At 57.1% G+C, this 14,514-nt stretch overlaps 1 protein-coding gene across 23 annotated transcripts in view; it reads left to right on the top strand.

The window, feature by feature from the left end:
• KIAA1217 (KIAA1217 ortholog) overlaps nucleotides 1–14,514 on the top strand; it is a 657,029-nt gene that overhangs the window by 515,003 nt on the left and 127,512 nt on the right. For 13 of the 23 annotated variants that reach the window (XM_070056139.2, XM_070056122.2, XM_070056129.2 and 10 more), the window contains 2 exons: nucleotides 4,897–4,977; nucleotides 12,555–12,750. In XM_070056139.2, the coding sequence (XP_069912240.1) occupies nucleotides 4,897–4,977; nucleotides 12,555–12,750 (277 nt within the window). Of the gene's footprint in view, nucleotides 1–4,893; nucleotides 4,978–12,554; nucleotides 12,751–14,514 lie in introns of those variants that run through there. The other 10 variants (XM_051821008.3, XM_070056130.2, XM_089312457.1 and 7 more) reach the window with 2 other exon arrangements.

Raw genomic sequence — 14,514 nt, 5'->3', positions numbered from 1 at the left:
TGTATGTGTGAGTGGCTTTCTGTATTGGTCCAGGGTTGATCATCACCGTTAGTGGTTGCTTAGGGTTTGCTCCTCTGCGTGGTAGCACCACTATGTCTAAACAGCACCTCACTGCAGCCGCCTTGTGTGGACTCTGCATTTCCCTGGCATCAGCTGTGAGAACTGGAATGGCTCAGCCAAAAGGGGAGGCAAATGTTTCCGTCTATTAATATTGACTGCCCGTTCATTTGTTCAAGCAAAGTGTCTTTAGAACGGTGTAACCTCCCCAGCAGCTTCAGTCTGAGTGCCAGGAATGGTGTGAAGTGCTTGGCCAGCTTCCCCCGCCCGTCTTCCTCCCGACAACCTTTCCTTACCCGGTGTCTTCTCCATTTTACAGGTGAGGAACTCAGGGCTTAAAGGAAATGCAGTGGCTTTTCTGGGGCTTCCAAAGCAGGCAGGCAGAAACGGCATGAAAACAGCATCTTGTACTCCTCGGGTCTGTGAGCAAGTGGGGCTGGAGACTGAACACCCCGCGGTGGTGATCAGAGAGAGATGCTGACCAGGTCGGACGAGAGGAGGGGAAGGCAGCGAGTGTCCGTGGAAGCAGACACTTGAATACAAATCTCCCTGGGGCTCTGGCACTTAGATCTTGATGTTAGAAGAGGATCTGGTGGGTGACTGTGGCCGGGAGGCCACCTCTGGTGCGGACCTGGCCATTGCTTCTTCAACGCCTTCTGTGTGGCCACGGTCAGCCTCTTTGCTCCCAAACTGTCCCAAGACGGGCTGTGTGGGTCCTGTCAGGATAGCCACCCGTGCCGACCACAGCTGGCACTCTGGGTGAGTTCTTACATCGCAGCAGTCTTGGGATTCTTCGTTTTTGCTCCCTGGAGACATCCATGTCACTGTTGCTGTCTATCCCAAGACTTTTATTTTTACACTATTAGGTAGTTGCCTTTATTGTAGAAAACTAAGGAATAGGAATAGCACAAGGAGCAAACTGCTGCATGTTCAGATGTTGTAACTATGGCGTGTGTGTTGCTCACGTGGGGCTCTCTCTTCGACCTGTGTGCCTCTCTCTGCGACCTGTGTGCCTTAGGCGTTTACCCAGGTGAGCGCGTCAGCCCCGGAGTCCCAGGAGAGCCGTGGGACCTCCCCTTTCTGCCTGTCTCCAGCCTGCAGAGAGATCTCTAGGAGGACCCATGTGAGAGAAGTATCCCGTCATTTCTCTCTTCGCCATTTCCCCCTTAAGGTGCCATTGAATTTTTCGTGATTCTTTGGAATAGGGAGTCCTTCTGGTGAGTCTTTATGGCATTGTTATTTTTGCTATCCTGCTGTTGCAAGACAGCCTCCCCCAAAACTGGTTGAAGGTGTTGCTATAGGAACCCCAAACTTGGGTCAGCCAATCCCTGACATCGGAGCGGTAGGAGAGAGCAGGTGTTTATTGCAAAGCTCAGCGCAAGGAGCCGGGCGGCTGCGACTCATTCCCAGGCTCCCTGGGGAGTTAGGGGTGAAGGCTGCTGTAGATTGAAACCGGGGCTGAGAGGTGCATGATCAGCTCACATCCGAGTTCCTGGTTGGTCAGTGGCACCTGTGACCTTCCTGTGATGGGTCGATGATGTCATGCCCTTTAGAGGGAGTTTTTATGTTGGCCACGAGGGCTTCAGTAAGTTGGGGGAGGGGCCACTAATTGCAGGTGGTGACTCCCCTCTGCCCCAAGAGCTGGGATTTCCCTGTCTGGACCTGGAATTCCCCTGAGCAATCCCCTCTGGACAGTACTGGCCATCAAGGGTATTATCTGTTGGAGAGGCAAATCACTCCTTGAATCCGGCGATTGGAATCTTGTCCGGCCAGCTGTATCCTCCCTCAGTTCAGCAGATTCCCTTAGCCATCCTAGGGGAGGGGCGAGATGGGTCCCCAGGATTTCCTGTCCGTGCTTTTAGGGACACTAGAATTAGGGGTTCTGTTTCACCAGCCGTTTCCACGAGGGGATGAGCATTTTGGGTTTTCCCTTGCTACTCGGTAAACCATTGTCACCATCGTCATGGACCACCAAGTGCGTATCAACGACGGGTCCCTTCCCCCGACGCAGATTTCTCAGGAGCTGTTTCTGTTTCACAGTCAAAGCCAGGCATCGGGCGCTGAACTCTCCACCCTGGAGTTAGCTGCTGTCTGCCAGAGGCCTCTGCAAAGTCAGTTTTCTCTCTGTTTTCTGAGTGTCAGACTCAAAGCTTGTAGGGCTCAAAACCTCTCCCGGGGGCCCGACCTCCTGGCACAGTGGGTTCGAGTCCTGGCTGCCCCGGTTCTGATCCAGCTCCCTGCTGATGCTCCTGGGAAAGCAGCAGAAGATGACCCTGCACCCATGTGGGAGACCCAGATGATGCTCCTGTCTCTCTCTCTCTCTCTCTCTCTGTCTCTGTCTCTGTGTGTGTGTGTGTGTGTGTGTGTGTGTTTATCTCCCTCTCTCTACAACTCTGCCTTTCAAAAAATTAAATCTTTTAAAAAAGCAAAACCCTTTTCACTCCGACAGAACCAACTCAAGAAGCAAAAACGTCCTCTGTGTTTCATTTCAGAACCCTGAGAGCCCATGGCTGTCGTTTAAGATGTGAGCTGTGATCTCACACTTGGATGTACCGAGCATCCAGGGGCTTGCTTATTTGGGGTGTACTTCAGGCATTTCCTTTGTAGTGGATGGAGCCTTAAGTGTCCAGGCAGAGGCCAGGGGCTCCGCCGCCACCTCCCCTTTCCAGCCAGAGGCTGCTCACCTTGGAAAGTGGCCCTCTGCTGATGGGCCACCTGGGTTTTTCTTTTTCCTTTGTTCCACCTCCGAGTGTATTTCCAGTAGAATACTTTCCCGTGGTTCCTATCATTCTGATGTCTGCCTTCAGAGGGCCTCTTTCTGCTTGTGGGTGCTTGTATCCTGAATGGGAGGGACTTGGTTCTAAATAACACAAAGCTGTTCGGACATAGGCACGCCCACACCTAGCATTCATGTGCATGCGTGTACACATGTAGTGTGTGTGCATTTCTGCACACACATAGGAATGGAGATACGCACCACGGATGAGTGTACGTCCGTTATGCTATTTAGAGGTCTCTGGGTAGGTGCGTTGGTGATCCAGATGGGTGCAGGGGGCTGCTTCCAAAACTCCATGGAAGTGAATAGTATTAAAAATCATGCTTGGGTTTCAAACGGTTTGGCACCAAGATAAACGTGTCTGCTGATTGCATTTCTCTCGTGCACTTTCGGAAGCACCTTCTGTATGCCTACAGTACAATAACCCACGCAGCCCTGACACCTCCTCGGCTGGGTTGAGTGGAAGGAAAACTCGTCATCCGTGGGTGAGGATTATGGAGACTCTCACTTTTTTTTAAGACACAAACTTTTTTTTCTTCTGTGATTTTTTTTAAAGTTTGTATTTATTTATTTGAGAGATAGAGTTACAGACAGAGACAGAAAGAGAGAAAGAGAGAGGTCTTCCATCCTCTGGTTCACTCCCAGAAGGCCACAATGGCCAGAGCTGGACCAGTCCAAAGCCAGGAGCCAGGAGCTTCTTCCGGGTCTCCCACACAGGTGCAGGGGCCCAAGCAGTTGGGCCACCTTCTACTGCTTTCCCAGGCCATAGCAGAAAAGTGGATCAGAAGAGGAAAAGCTGGGACTAGAACCGGCACCCATATGGGATGCCGGCGCTGCAGGCAGAGGCTTAGCATACTATGCCACAGTGCTGGCCCCTCTACTGTGATTTTTTAAAATTAAGTTCTCTATAGTAAGTCCATAGGGCAAAGAGAATAACATTAATAAAATAGTGGCACAGTTAGCTTCGTACATGGAAGGCATGTGTCAGGGTCCACCTGGTTCCAATGCAAGAACGTGTGCTGATTGAGAAGCCTGGCACACCCTTGGGCCCCAGCGGTCTGTGCTGAACAAGACGGCAGCTGTGCAGTGGCCACTTGACCCAGCGGCTGTGGCACCCACAAGATGCCCGCGTCCCACATCCACCCCTGACTCCAGCTTCCTGCTGACGCAGGCCCTGGGAGGCAGCAGGTGCTGATGTGTGAAGTGACTGGGTTCCTGGCACCCACATGGGAGGCTGGGCTGTGTTCCTGCTTCCTGGCTCCTGGCTTCCGCTCCAACCTCGTAGTAACCAGCAGATAGGAGCTCTTTCTTTTTTTTTTTTTAAGACTTATTTATTTATTTGAAAGACAATCACACAGAGAGAGAAAGAGAGAGAGAGATCTTCCATCCTCTGGTTCACTCCCCAAAGGCTGCCATGGCCGGGGCTGAGCCAGACCAAAGCCAGGATCCTGGAACTCCATCCAGGTCTCCCACGTGGGTGCAGGGGCCCAAGCACTTGGACTGTCTTCCACTGCTTTCCCAGGTACATTAGCAGGGAGCTGGATCAGAAGTGGAGCAGCCGGGACTTGAACCGGCGCTCATAAGGAATGCCAGCGTCACAGGTGGTGGCTTTACCAGCTATGCCACAATGCCAGCCCCTGATGGGAGCTCGCTCATTCTCTCTCTCCCTCTCCCGCTACCACTCTCTGTCTCCCTCTGTTTTATGCTGTCTGTCTCTGTCTCTCAGATTACAAACAAACAAGCATTTTAGAGATGGCAGCCTTGAACCCCGGCCCTGAGCTGCCACACTGAGCATCCGGGGGCCACCCAAGGGGACAAGGGGTCAGCGTGACACAATCCTCTAGTGGCAATGGCAAATTCAGACGCACCACCGTGGGACTGTTTGAGAGCACAGACATGCTTCCAAGCATCCTGGCTGCCAGCCGAGGACGGAGGGGCCACGGGGTCCCCAGGGTCAGGTCGGCGGCTGCATCGCCACGCGGAGTGGATGGGGGGTCCGTCCCGCCCACCCTGCGCCCGTCACGGTCTCACCCTCTTCTGTTCTTTTGTCTCCTGGTGCACAGGCTCTGCGTTGCATGCTGACCTCTCTCCAGGGAGAACTTGACATTCAGAGGTACTTGATGAAAATCGAGTCTTCTCAGCGAGTTAGTACTCCACCTTCTCTTCCTGCAACCTGAGTGGCTCCTCACCTTGTGCCGTGTGTCCCTACCCTGCTGCGCGTGGCCTTCTAATCCGTGTCAGCCGCTGCCTCCTCCCGCCTGCCCCTTGCCCTGTGTGCCCCAGCCGGCCTTGACCGAGAACCGCCGAAGCCGAGCGCTCGCCGGCTGTGTTTCGTAAAACACAAGCGTTTCTCTAGCCATGATGAGCTTTGAGATGAACCGGATGCTCCTTGCATGCTGGTTTCGGAATCCTTAAGTCACTTTCCCCTAAGCTGGGTTATGGGGTCAGCAGTGGTCACGCTCCTGCAAGCCGGGGCTCTTGGCACAGCTGTGTGGTGAGTGGAGACCCCCACCCACCCGTCCAGCTGGGCAGATACTCAGAGGCAGAACAGGGAGCTGCCTTGCCCACACTCCCACGCTGTGTGCAGCCTTGGCGTGTCCGATGCTAGGTCTGGGCATGTCAATCATTATAATGATGGGAGCAAACACATTTCCATAGAACTTCCTATATGCTGGCCAGTGCCGCGGCTCACTAGGCTAATCCTCTGCCTGCGGCACTGGCACACCAGGTTCTAGTCCCGGTCGGGGCACCGGATTCTGTCCCGGTTGCCCCTCTTCCAGGCCAGCTCTCTGCTGTGGCCCGGGAGTGCAGTGGAGGATGGCCCAAGTGCTTGGGCCCTGCACCCCATGGGAGACCAGGAGAAGCACCTGGCTCCTGGCTTCGGATCAGCGCGGTGCGCCGGCCGCAGCGGCCTTTGGAGGGTGAACCAATGGAAGGAAGACCTTTCTCTCTGTCTCTCTCTCTCTCACTGTCCACTCTACCTGTCAAAAAAAAAAGTTAAAAAAAAAAAAAAAGAACTTCCTATATGCTGGGAACTCTGCTGGGTGCTTCTCACAGCTACCCTGTGAGGTCGGAGTGCCAGGATCCTCGTTTTATGATGGTGGAGCCTGAGGCACAGAGAGGGTGAGAAACTTGCCTGAGGCCACACAGTTTACCAGTGACAGAGCTGGGATTGGATTTGAGGTGGTCTGGCCCCAGTAGTCAATTGTCGACATTGTGTATGTAGTTTAGAGATAGAGTGATTGATTGATTATTTGAAAGGCAGAGTTACAAAGGGAGATCTCCCATCTACTGGTTCACTCCACAAATGGCCATAATGGCCAGGGCTGGGCCAGACTGAAGCCGGGATCCAAGAAATCCGTCTGGGTCTCCCACATGAATGGCAGGGCCCCGAGCACTTGGGCCATCCTCCGCTGCTTTCCCAGGCCATTAGCAGGGAGTTGGATCGGAAGTGGAGCAGCCATCACTCAAACCGGCACCCATATGGGATTCTGGCTTCACAGGCAGTGGCTTTATCTGCTACACCACTATGCCGGCCCCCCGAATTCTCTCTCTCTCTCTCTCTCGAAGCTGGAATTCACCATTGGCTGATCTCACAAGAGAAAGGCCGGGTGGGCCAATCAAAGGACTCCAGTCTCTGTCTCTTCCTTGGCTCCCCACAACGAGAACCTCCCAGGTGCTGTGGGGGCTGAGCCGGCTAGAACCCCTGGTGAGAGAGATCCTGGGCTCCCCCAGGAGGAGAGCCTGGGGCTTGGCTTCTTTCACAGTTCACAGTTTGCTGCCCTGGGCATTTCCCGCTCTTAATCTCACCGTGACTCCATGGGGTCAGCATCCCGAAGATCGTGTGGGCTCAGAGCCGTGTTAGCAGTGTCACAGTGTCACAGTCTGCGTTCCATAAAGTCACGTGACGACACGGGACAGGGCACGGTGGCGCATCAGGGTGAGCCTCCTCCTCGGGACGCCGGCATCGCATATTGGAGGGTCTGGGTTCGAGGCCCAGCTCTGCTTCTGATCCAGCTTCCTGCTGCTGTGCACCCTGGGAGACAGCAGGTGATGGCTCAAGTACTTGGGTCCCTGCCTTCCGGGTTCTGTGTGTGGCCCAGCCCTGGCCGTTGCAGTCACTTGAGGAGTGAGCAAGCAGATGGGAGATATTCTCTCTCTCTCTCTCTCTCTCTCTCTCTCTCTCTCTCTCTCTCTCTCTCTGCCTTTCAAATACATAAATGAGTCTTCCATCTGTCCCTTCCCACGCTGTGATGGTTGCTGTAGCAGAACTAGGGAGAGAGCAGCATAGCGCACGAAGCTGGTCAGGACTTGACAAGGCGATTTTTCGCTAGAAAAGCTTCCTGTGACGCCAGGCGGGTGGCGGTTGCTGTCGGGGGTGTGTGCACGTGTTTGTGTGTGCGCCTGGGTTCAGGGGAGTGAGCAGTGTACCCGGGTTTGCATGTGTGCATGTCTTTGGAACGGGAGTTGGAAAGTCACAGCAAATCTGATTTCTCCGACATAGCCAAGGCTCCAGCAGTAAGTGCTGCTGGCTTGGTGGCCCGGGACGTCCACAGGAACTCTTCTGTCTGTGTCCCTGCAGCCTTCTCCATGTCCCTGCGGGCCGGTGAGGCCATCTCAGATCTCCCTGGCCCACACACGCCCACGCTGAGGGTGGGGGCCTCAGCCAGGCAGAGAGGCTGTAGGCGTGGGGCCTGTGGCCTGTGCTGCAGGGGTGGGTCTAACCCTGGCTTTTGTTAGGAACCTTTCTCAGGCCAGTCCCTAGCCCGTACGTGGCGCTAGTGTAGGTTACGTGAGATGTCCAAGTCTTGCACCGGATCCCTTTGCTTTGGTTGCTGGGGTAGCACAAGGCTCGCCCAGACACCTGTTGCGGGGCCTCCCTGAATGCGCCTGGTAGACGCCCTGCTGCCTGGCTCTGCCCTCCACCCCCGAGGGCCATGGGAGCTGGAGCCTGGCGGTCAGCACCTGGCTTGTTTGTACCGTCTACCTTTCTGGTCCCAGAAAGAAAGGGAGGGAGGGAGAGATCAGTTATTGGATCAGCTCAAGGCTGCTTGCAGTAGAGAGAATTCCGCCCTAAGATAGACACACCGAACATCCTAAGACAGAAAACCTTGGAGGAGGAGGAAGTGAGGTGACCACGCAGGTGCCGTGGTCCATGTGAATGGTAAACTGACTCCCGGGCACTAGGGATACCATACTATATTCTCATTAGGCAGCAAAGTGATGCTGGTTCATCCTTCACGGGGCGCAGTCTCTGTCCTTGATTAAACAATCAAAGGAAACATTGTTGGAGCCTTCATCCATCCGAAGGAGTGGTATTCAGATAACAGGCAGGGCAGGGGAGGCAGCAGCAGTGACCAACCTGCCCCCTGCTGGTCAGACACAGCGCCCAGGGCTCGTGGCCTGAACGCAGGGCTGCCTGGGTGGGTTCGGGTGAGCTGTGCGTGGAGCCTGCTGGCCATCGGACTTCCTGACTCAAGGGGAAGAGAGAGACAGCCAGGCCTGCCCATCGCCCGCCAGCCCAGCTCCGGGTAGGAGCTCACAGACAGCCAGGCGTGGGTGGTACTCGGGTCCTGTTCCGGGAGGGCCAGCAGGCAGGCGGGGGCAGCCGACGCACAGCCCTGGAACCTGGAAGGGCCCAGTGCTTCATGTGCAGGGCCGTGGGAGCGGGTCCGAGCAGAATTGGACCCCCTCAAGGGCGGAACAGGAAGCGGCTTCGCCTCCGAGCCGCCGTGGAGCTGAAAAGCGGGAAGCAGCCGGGGTTCTGTGTTTTCCTGGAGCCACCTTTTAGGATCCTTAGCGTTATGTTGCATGAGAGGGAGAGATGTGCAGAGGGCAGCCTGCTTGTCCCCGACGGATTTGGTGGCTTTGCCCGCGTCTTCTTTTGGGAGGGGGAGTCCTTGGGTTCCTGGATTCTCGCCAGATGCTGCGTGGCCGTGCGTGGAAATGGGACTGTTTCACGTAGCGTTTGTGTCCTCTTTCCCGGGGCCCGCGGTGAGGACAGATCCCTTTGGCTGGAATGGACTGGACGGGGCGCACACGAGAAGGCAGGACCGGGCCTGCGTCCCTTTGGGGCTCCCTAGGCAGGGGCTCTGCCTGTGCTGTGAGAGAGGTGCCCGTACCCATCCCGTGACACACCGTGCCGTCCAGTAGTTCTGCCGCTGACTACGGCCATACGGGCTCGTCCCTGCTCGGAGTCGGGTGCCGGCTTCTGTTTCCTGAGTGTGGAAATAAGCCCACCTGAGACCACCTACCCACTGAAGGACGGACTCGGCGAGGGGGGTGCTGGGCAGGTGGGAGGGGGAGGGGAGGTTCCGTGTGGGGCCTGAGGGGAGCAGAAATTTCATATAGGGATAGCAGAGCCTGGAAGGCACACCCTAGAAGCAGCCGGGTATCGTACACTGCAGAGCCCTGCCCCCACCCCGGGAGCCCTGCCGGGGTCCCAGCCTGCTGGAACCTCTGCCCAGTCCTGCGCCCACCCTGGGAGCCCTGCCGGGGTCCCAGCCTGCTGGCCCTGCCCATAACGCTGGGTCTGGGTAGTAAGACCTTGCAGGAGTTTTACCCCATCACACTCAGCAGGTGCACTGTGCAGAAGAGGCAGGAAGAGCCGGGCCTGTTCCCTTAGAAACTGCTGTCTATATGTAGAATAGGCGCCCTCTCTCTCTCTCTCTCTCGTCCTGTTCGCAGAGGGGTGGATGCCCTGCCCCATTAAACCTTGCTGCCTTGTTCACCACTCCTCTCTGCCTCACGGCTGAACACTTTCCTGCGTGAACCCAAGAGCCCGTTCCACTCATCCCTATGCAGCGTGCTTGTCTGTTGATCTACTTTGGGATTTTTCCACTTAGCCCTCTCTGCAGCTGGGGATGGGCCTCTTTATGAAGATACAAGTGGGGCGCTACTGACACCCAGTGACACCCAAAATGCATAAAAGCCTTTGGCCTTGGCCGTGGCCACGCAGCTCGACAGAGGCAGAAGGCGTGGCTTGGTCTGCTCTCTCTCTCTCCGCATCTGTGCCTGCCCCAGCCAGGGATTCAACCAAATGCAGCCTGAATGTGGGTGGGAGCGCGGCTCTGTCCTGCACCTGTGTGAGTTTTCTTACCCTTGTCCTCATCCCCAAACAATACGGCACAGCGACTGTTTGGCGTGTGTAGTGTTGGGTGTTACCCACGATCTGGAGGTGAATTAAGTTAAGCGGCAGGATGCATGTGGGGTGTGGGCAAACACGGGGCATTTTACCTAAGAGGCCATGAGCGACTACGGAGTCTGGGGTCCTCGTTCACGAAACCAGTCCCTCGTGCATATCAAGGGTTGACCTGTTTGTTTTCAATAACTAAATATTTGTTGGAAAGGGAGAGAGGTAGAAACACACACACACAGCCAGATCTTGCATTCTATGGTATACTCCCCAAATGCGCACAGCAGCCAGGGCTGAACTGGGCCAAAACCGGGATCTTGTTGTCATGGTGCTGGGGACAGGCCCCTCCCCGTCTGTGTGACAGAGCAGCCAGCTGGCTCCTCCCCAGACTCCTCGCCCTCCTCCTCCCTCCCCTCAAGGATGGCCTCTGTAGCCTGGAGTCCCTGTTGACAATGCTGTCCCTGGCTGGCAGTTTCCCAGTTTTTTTGCTTGTTTGTTTCTGACAACCAGAAGGACAAGATAAGTTAACCTATCAAAAGGTAACTCTGGCTTCCGGTGCTGTGGCACAGCAGTTTAAGTGGCCACCTGCCACCCCAGCATCCCATATGGGCGTCAGTCAGTTCAAGTCCTGGCTGCTCCACTTCTGGTCCAGCTCCCTGCTGATGCACCTGGGAAAGCAGTGGAAGATGGTCCAAGTGCTTGGGCACCTGCACCCACTTGGGAGACCCGGATGAAGCTCCTGGCTCCTGGTTTTGACCTGGCCTAGCCCTGGCCATTGTGGCCATTCAGGGAGTGAAGCAGCAGATGGAAGTCTTCCTCTGTCCCTGTGCCTTTCGAGTCAATCAATCAAGTAAACACATAAATAAAGGGAACGGGCAGGCAGTGCTGAGGTCCAGTGTTCTGCATTTACGTCCCCAGTGCTGTGTGCGACAGCTGCACACTGCTCCTTGTTCAAAGCCCCTTTAGGGATGCAGGGCTGACTTCTGTTTCCCTTCCTGGCATGCTCCGGGGAGGGGCGGCAGACACAGGGGTTTGCACCGTGCAGGCATGCTACTGCCATGTTGGGTCTCCTTGTACGGAGAGCAGGAAAGAGGGGAAGAAACCCACGGTCTCGTCCAGTACCAGGCACCCCAGGGCAGCCCCGACAGAGCCGTGGGGCTGAAGCCTTGGGGCACTAAGGAATTCCAGGCAGCCAGAGCAGAGGGTGACCCTGGGGGCCCTGGGGCTGCACGGGCGTGGCCCCACCTTGCGAGTTAAGAGCCTTGGTGCATCACAGCCTTGGGACGACCTAAAGGAAACGAAGGTCGACAAACAAGCCCGAACCCCAGCTTGGCTCCTTGGCATCTGCCTTCTCCCTCCCGGCAGTGCCCGGGAGTCCAAGCAAGGCAAGGACGGGCCCTGGGGGCAGAGACGGTTGAAATCAGGCACTCGGGGAGCCTGATCCCTTCATGGTGCCCTCTCTGTGCCGTGCAGTCATGTAAAAGATGTGTCAACTGCTGCTTCCTCCTCTTTTCTAAATGCCTCCGTGGCTTTTGTGACCCTAGAGTCAAGTTGAAAATCCTCCCTGTGACTCCCAGCCCACGTCTCCACTGCGCACCACTTGTCTCTGCCCCAGGACCCTTGCACATGCTGTCCCCTGTACTTAGAGCAGCTTTCTATCTCCCTGCCCCTACCCTCTGCCTGGCCACCTGCCCCAGCTTCCCCCCTCTTTGAGATCAGAGTCCGTGCTTTCCGACGCTCCACCTGTATACACCACCTCCCACAGTCTACACTGCACCTGTAGCCGACTGGTAACGGCTGTCCCCCACTCTTATCACAAGCCCCAGGAGGGCAGGAGTTGGGTTTGTTCCGTGCATCATTCTGTGGCTGGCACAGAGTAGGTGCTTAGTAGGCAGGTGCTGAGAGGTCTGACTGGGTGAAGCCATTGTGTTTTGGTTTGCGCCCCACAAATTCTTACCCATTGGTCGAGAAGTTCTTGGACTTGGTCACGCGTCTGCGTGTTTCTGAGTCTCCCACGTGGCTGAGCCTGTAGCTCACGTTCGAGGAAGAGTGTGGACTGTAGGCTGTGAGTGCTGAGGTGCCCGGCCCTGCCATGGCGGCATCACGGGTAGCTGATTTGAGTTCAATTCCCATGGACGCTCCCTGTGACCCACGAGGGTCAGCGACAGCCCCTTCATGCTTTCTGTCCGAGTTTCCCGATCTGGGGAGCTGTCCCCCTGCTGGAGAAAGCCTGGCTGCGTCCACATAGCCCTGCTCTGGGCGCCTTGTCCCCACCGGGCATCCCCCGGTTACCATAGCAACCGGGCCCTGTGGCAAAGGACCGATTTGGCATCCATCTTTTCCTGTGCGGTGGCCGGTCCTCAGCTCCCTGTTGGAGGCAGCATGTGTGGGGGTGGGCGTCCGTGGTGGAAATCCCCACGGAATGTTCGGGAACCAGGTGTTCTGGCGCTGTTTGGATCTGCTCCCTCTCCTGGGTGACCCGCCTGCACACTCCGCTGTGTCTCTGCACCGGGAGGCCTGGGTGGTGTTGGCAATATTTTTTGGTGTCATGGCTAACCACCTCCCTCCCCTCTTTCTCTAAAACAGACAAGAAGCCCCAAGCTGTGTCACAGCCCCCAGCCCCCCAGCTCGGACCCTGTGGAGCACCTGTCGGAGGCGTCTGCTGATTCCTTGGAAGCCATGTCGGAGGGCGACACCCCGAGCCCGTTCTCGCGAGGCAGCCGGACACGCGCCAGCCTCCCGGTGGTGAGGTCGACCAACCAGACCAAGGAGCGGTCGCTGGGTGAGTGCTGAGGGCGGCGTCTGGGGTGAGGGTGCGTGCCTGTGAGCCCACACCCCTGGCTTCTCAGTGCTCGCTTCAACCAAACGCCCGGGTCTGCTGTCAGGGATCGGGGATTGCACTCAGCGCAAGCCGGGTTTGGGGCGGGGCTGTGTGCGGGGTTGGCTGTGGTCAGCAGCGTGAGCCAGGAGCCCCAAGGCCCCTGCCTGTGGTCCTGGCTGCTGTGGTTGGCTGTGGTGCGTCCTCAGGGGTCACGTGCTGGCACCGTGGTCCTGGCTGCTGTGGTGTTGAGGTGAGGGGGCATCAAGAGGTGAGGCCTTGTGGGAGGTGGCGAGGTTGTGGGGGAGGTGATGAGGTCAGGGGGAGATGATGAGGTCATATGGGAGGTGGTGAGGTTGTGGGGGAGGTGATGAGGTCATATGGGAGGTGGTGAGGTCAGGGGGAGGTGATGAGGTCGTGGGGGAGGTGATGAGGTCATATGGGAGGTGATGAGGTCATATGGGAGGTGGTGAGGTCATTGGGGAGGTGATGAGGTCGTGGGGGAGGTGATGAGGTCAGGGTGAGGTGATGGGGGAGATGATGAGGTCATATGGGAGGTGGTGAGGTTGTGGGGGAGGTGGTAAGATCAGGGGGAGGTGATGAGGTTGTAGGGGAGGTGATGAGATTGTGAGGGAGGTGATGAGGTCATATGGGAGGTGGTGAGGTCATATGGGAGGTGGTGAGATCATTGTAGAAGTGATGAAGTTGTGGGGGAGGTGATGAGGTTGTGAGGGAGGTGATGAGGTCATATGGGAGGTGGTGAGGTCATTTAGGAAGTGGTGAGATTGTGGGGGAGATGTCGAGGTCGTGGGGGAGGTGGGGAGGTCGTGGGGAGGTGGTGAGGTCATGAGGGAGGTGGTGAGGTCATTGTGGAAGTGATGAGGTCGTGGGGGAGGTGGTGAGGTCAATAGCACCATGCTCAGGAGGCATTAGCGCAGGTCTCCTGGCCTGGATCAGCGCCTGAGAGAAGGAGTTGTGGGAGGAAGCCGGGCACCGCCCAGATCTCTCACGTGCATTCTCTGTGCCCCACTCCCGCGCACGTTCCCGCCACGGTGGTGCTGCCTGCCACGAGACCCCTGCCAGAGCCGAGCAGGTGCTGAGCGTGCAGGGGCCTCCAGAGTGTGTGCTGCACAGACCTCTCTGTCCGTGCCAGCCTCGGGGCTTTTGCAGGAGTGGCCAGAACGGGCCAGGGCCTGCATGCGGGGAGTACCAAGGCACAGACCGTCTCGGGAGCCTCCCGTCACCTCCCCGCCAGCTCCCAAAGCCGGGCCTGTCAGGGGGCCCTGCCCTGGGACGTGGGGGCACAGCCACGCCCTCCACCTCTGTGGCTGGGGGGGGGGGGGGCGTGAAGGGCTCCAGGACCATCAGTGAGCCAGGGGCAGGCAGGGAGCAGCCCTCCCCAGGGCCTGGAGGGATGGGCCGAGCGTGGCCTCCCAGCCAGCAGAGGGCGTCGTTCTGCCGGCCTCTCCACATCCCCTGGTTTCTATGGGGAACCCACTTTCTGTCTTACTTTGCGTCTTGGCTTGGGGCCTCTGCCAGCTGTGCTGGTGGTGCCATCTCCTTTGTCCCTTCCAGGGACCCCTCTGGGGGGTGTCTCTTGTTTGTAGGAAAGGGGGAACGAGAAAGGGCCCCCACACGAGCTGTCAGTGTGTCTGGTGTGCACCACAGCCGAATCCCCCTGGAAATCCCAGCCAGTGCTCTGCTGGGAAAGAGCGGGCCACAGCAGGT

This window comes from Oryctolagus cuniculus, chromosome 13, assembly GCF_051225735.1.
Source record: "Oryctolagus cuniculus isolate XC-2025 breed Fujian yellow rabbit chromosome 13, ASM5122573v1, whole genome shotgun sequence".
NCBI lineage: Eukaryota > Metazoa > Chordata > Mammalia > Lagomorpha > Leporidae > Oryctolagus > Oryctolagus cuniculus.
This window is presented reverse-complemented; position numbering and strand designations above follow the sequence as displayed.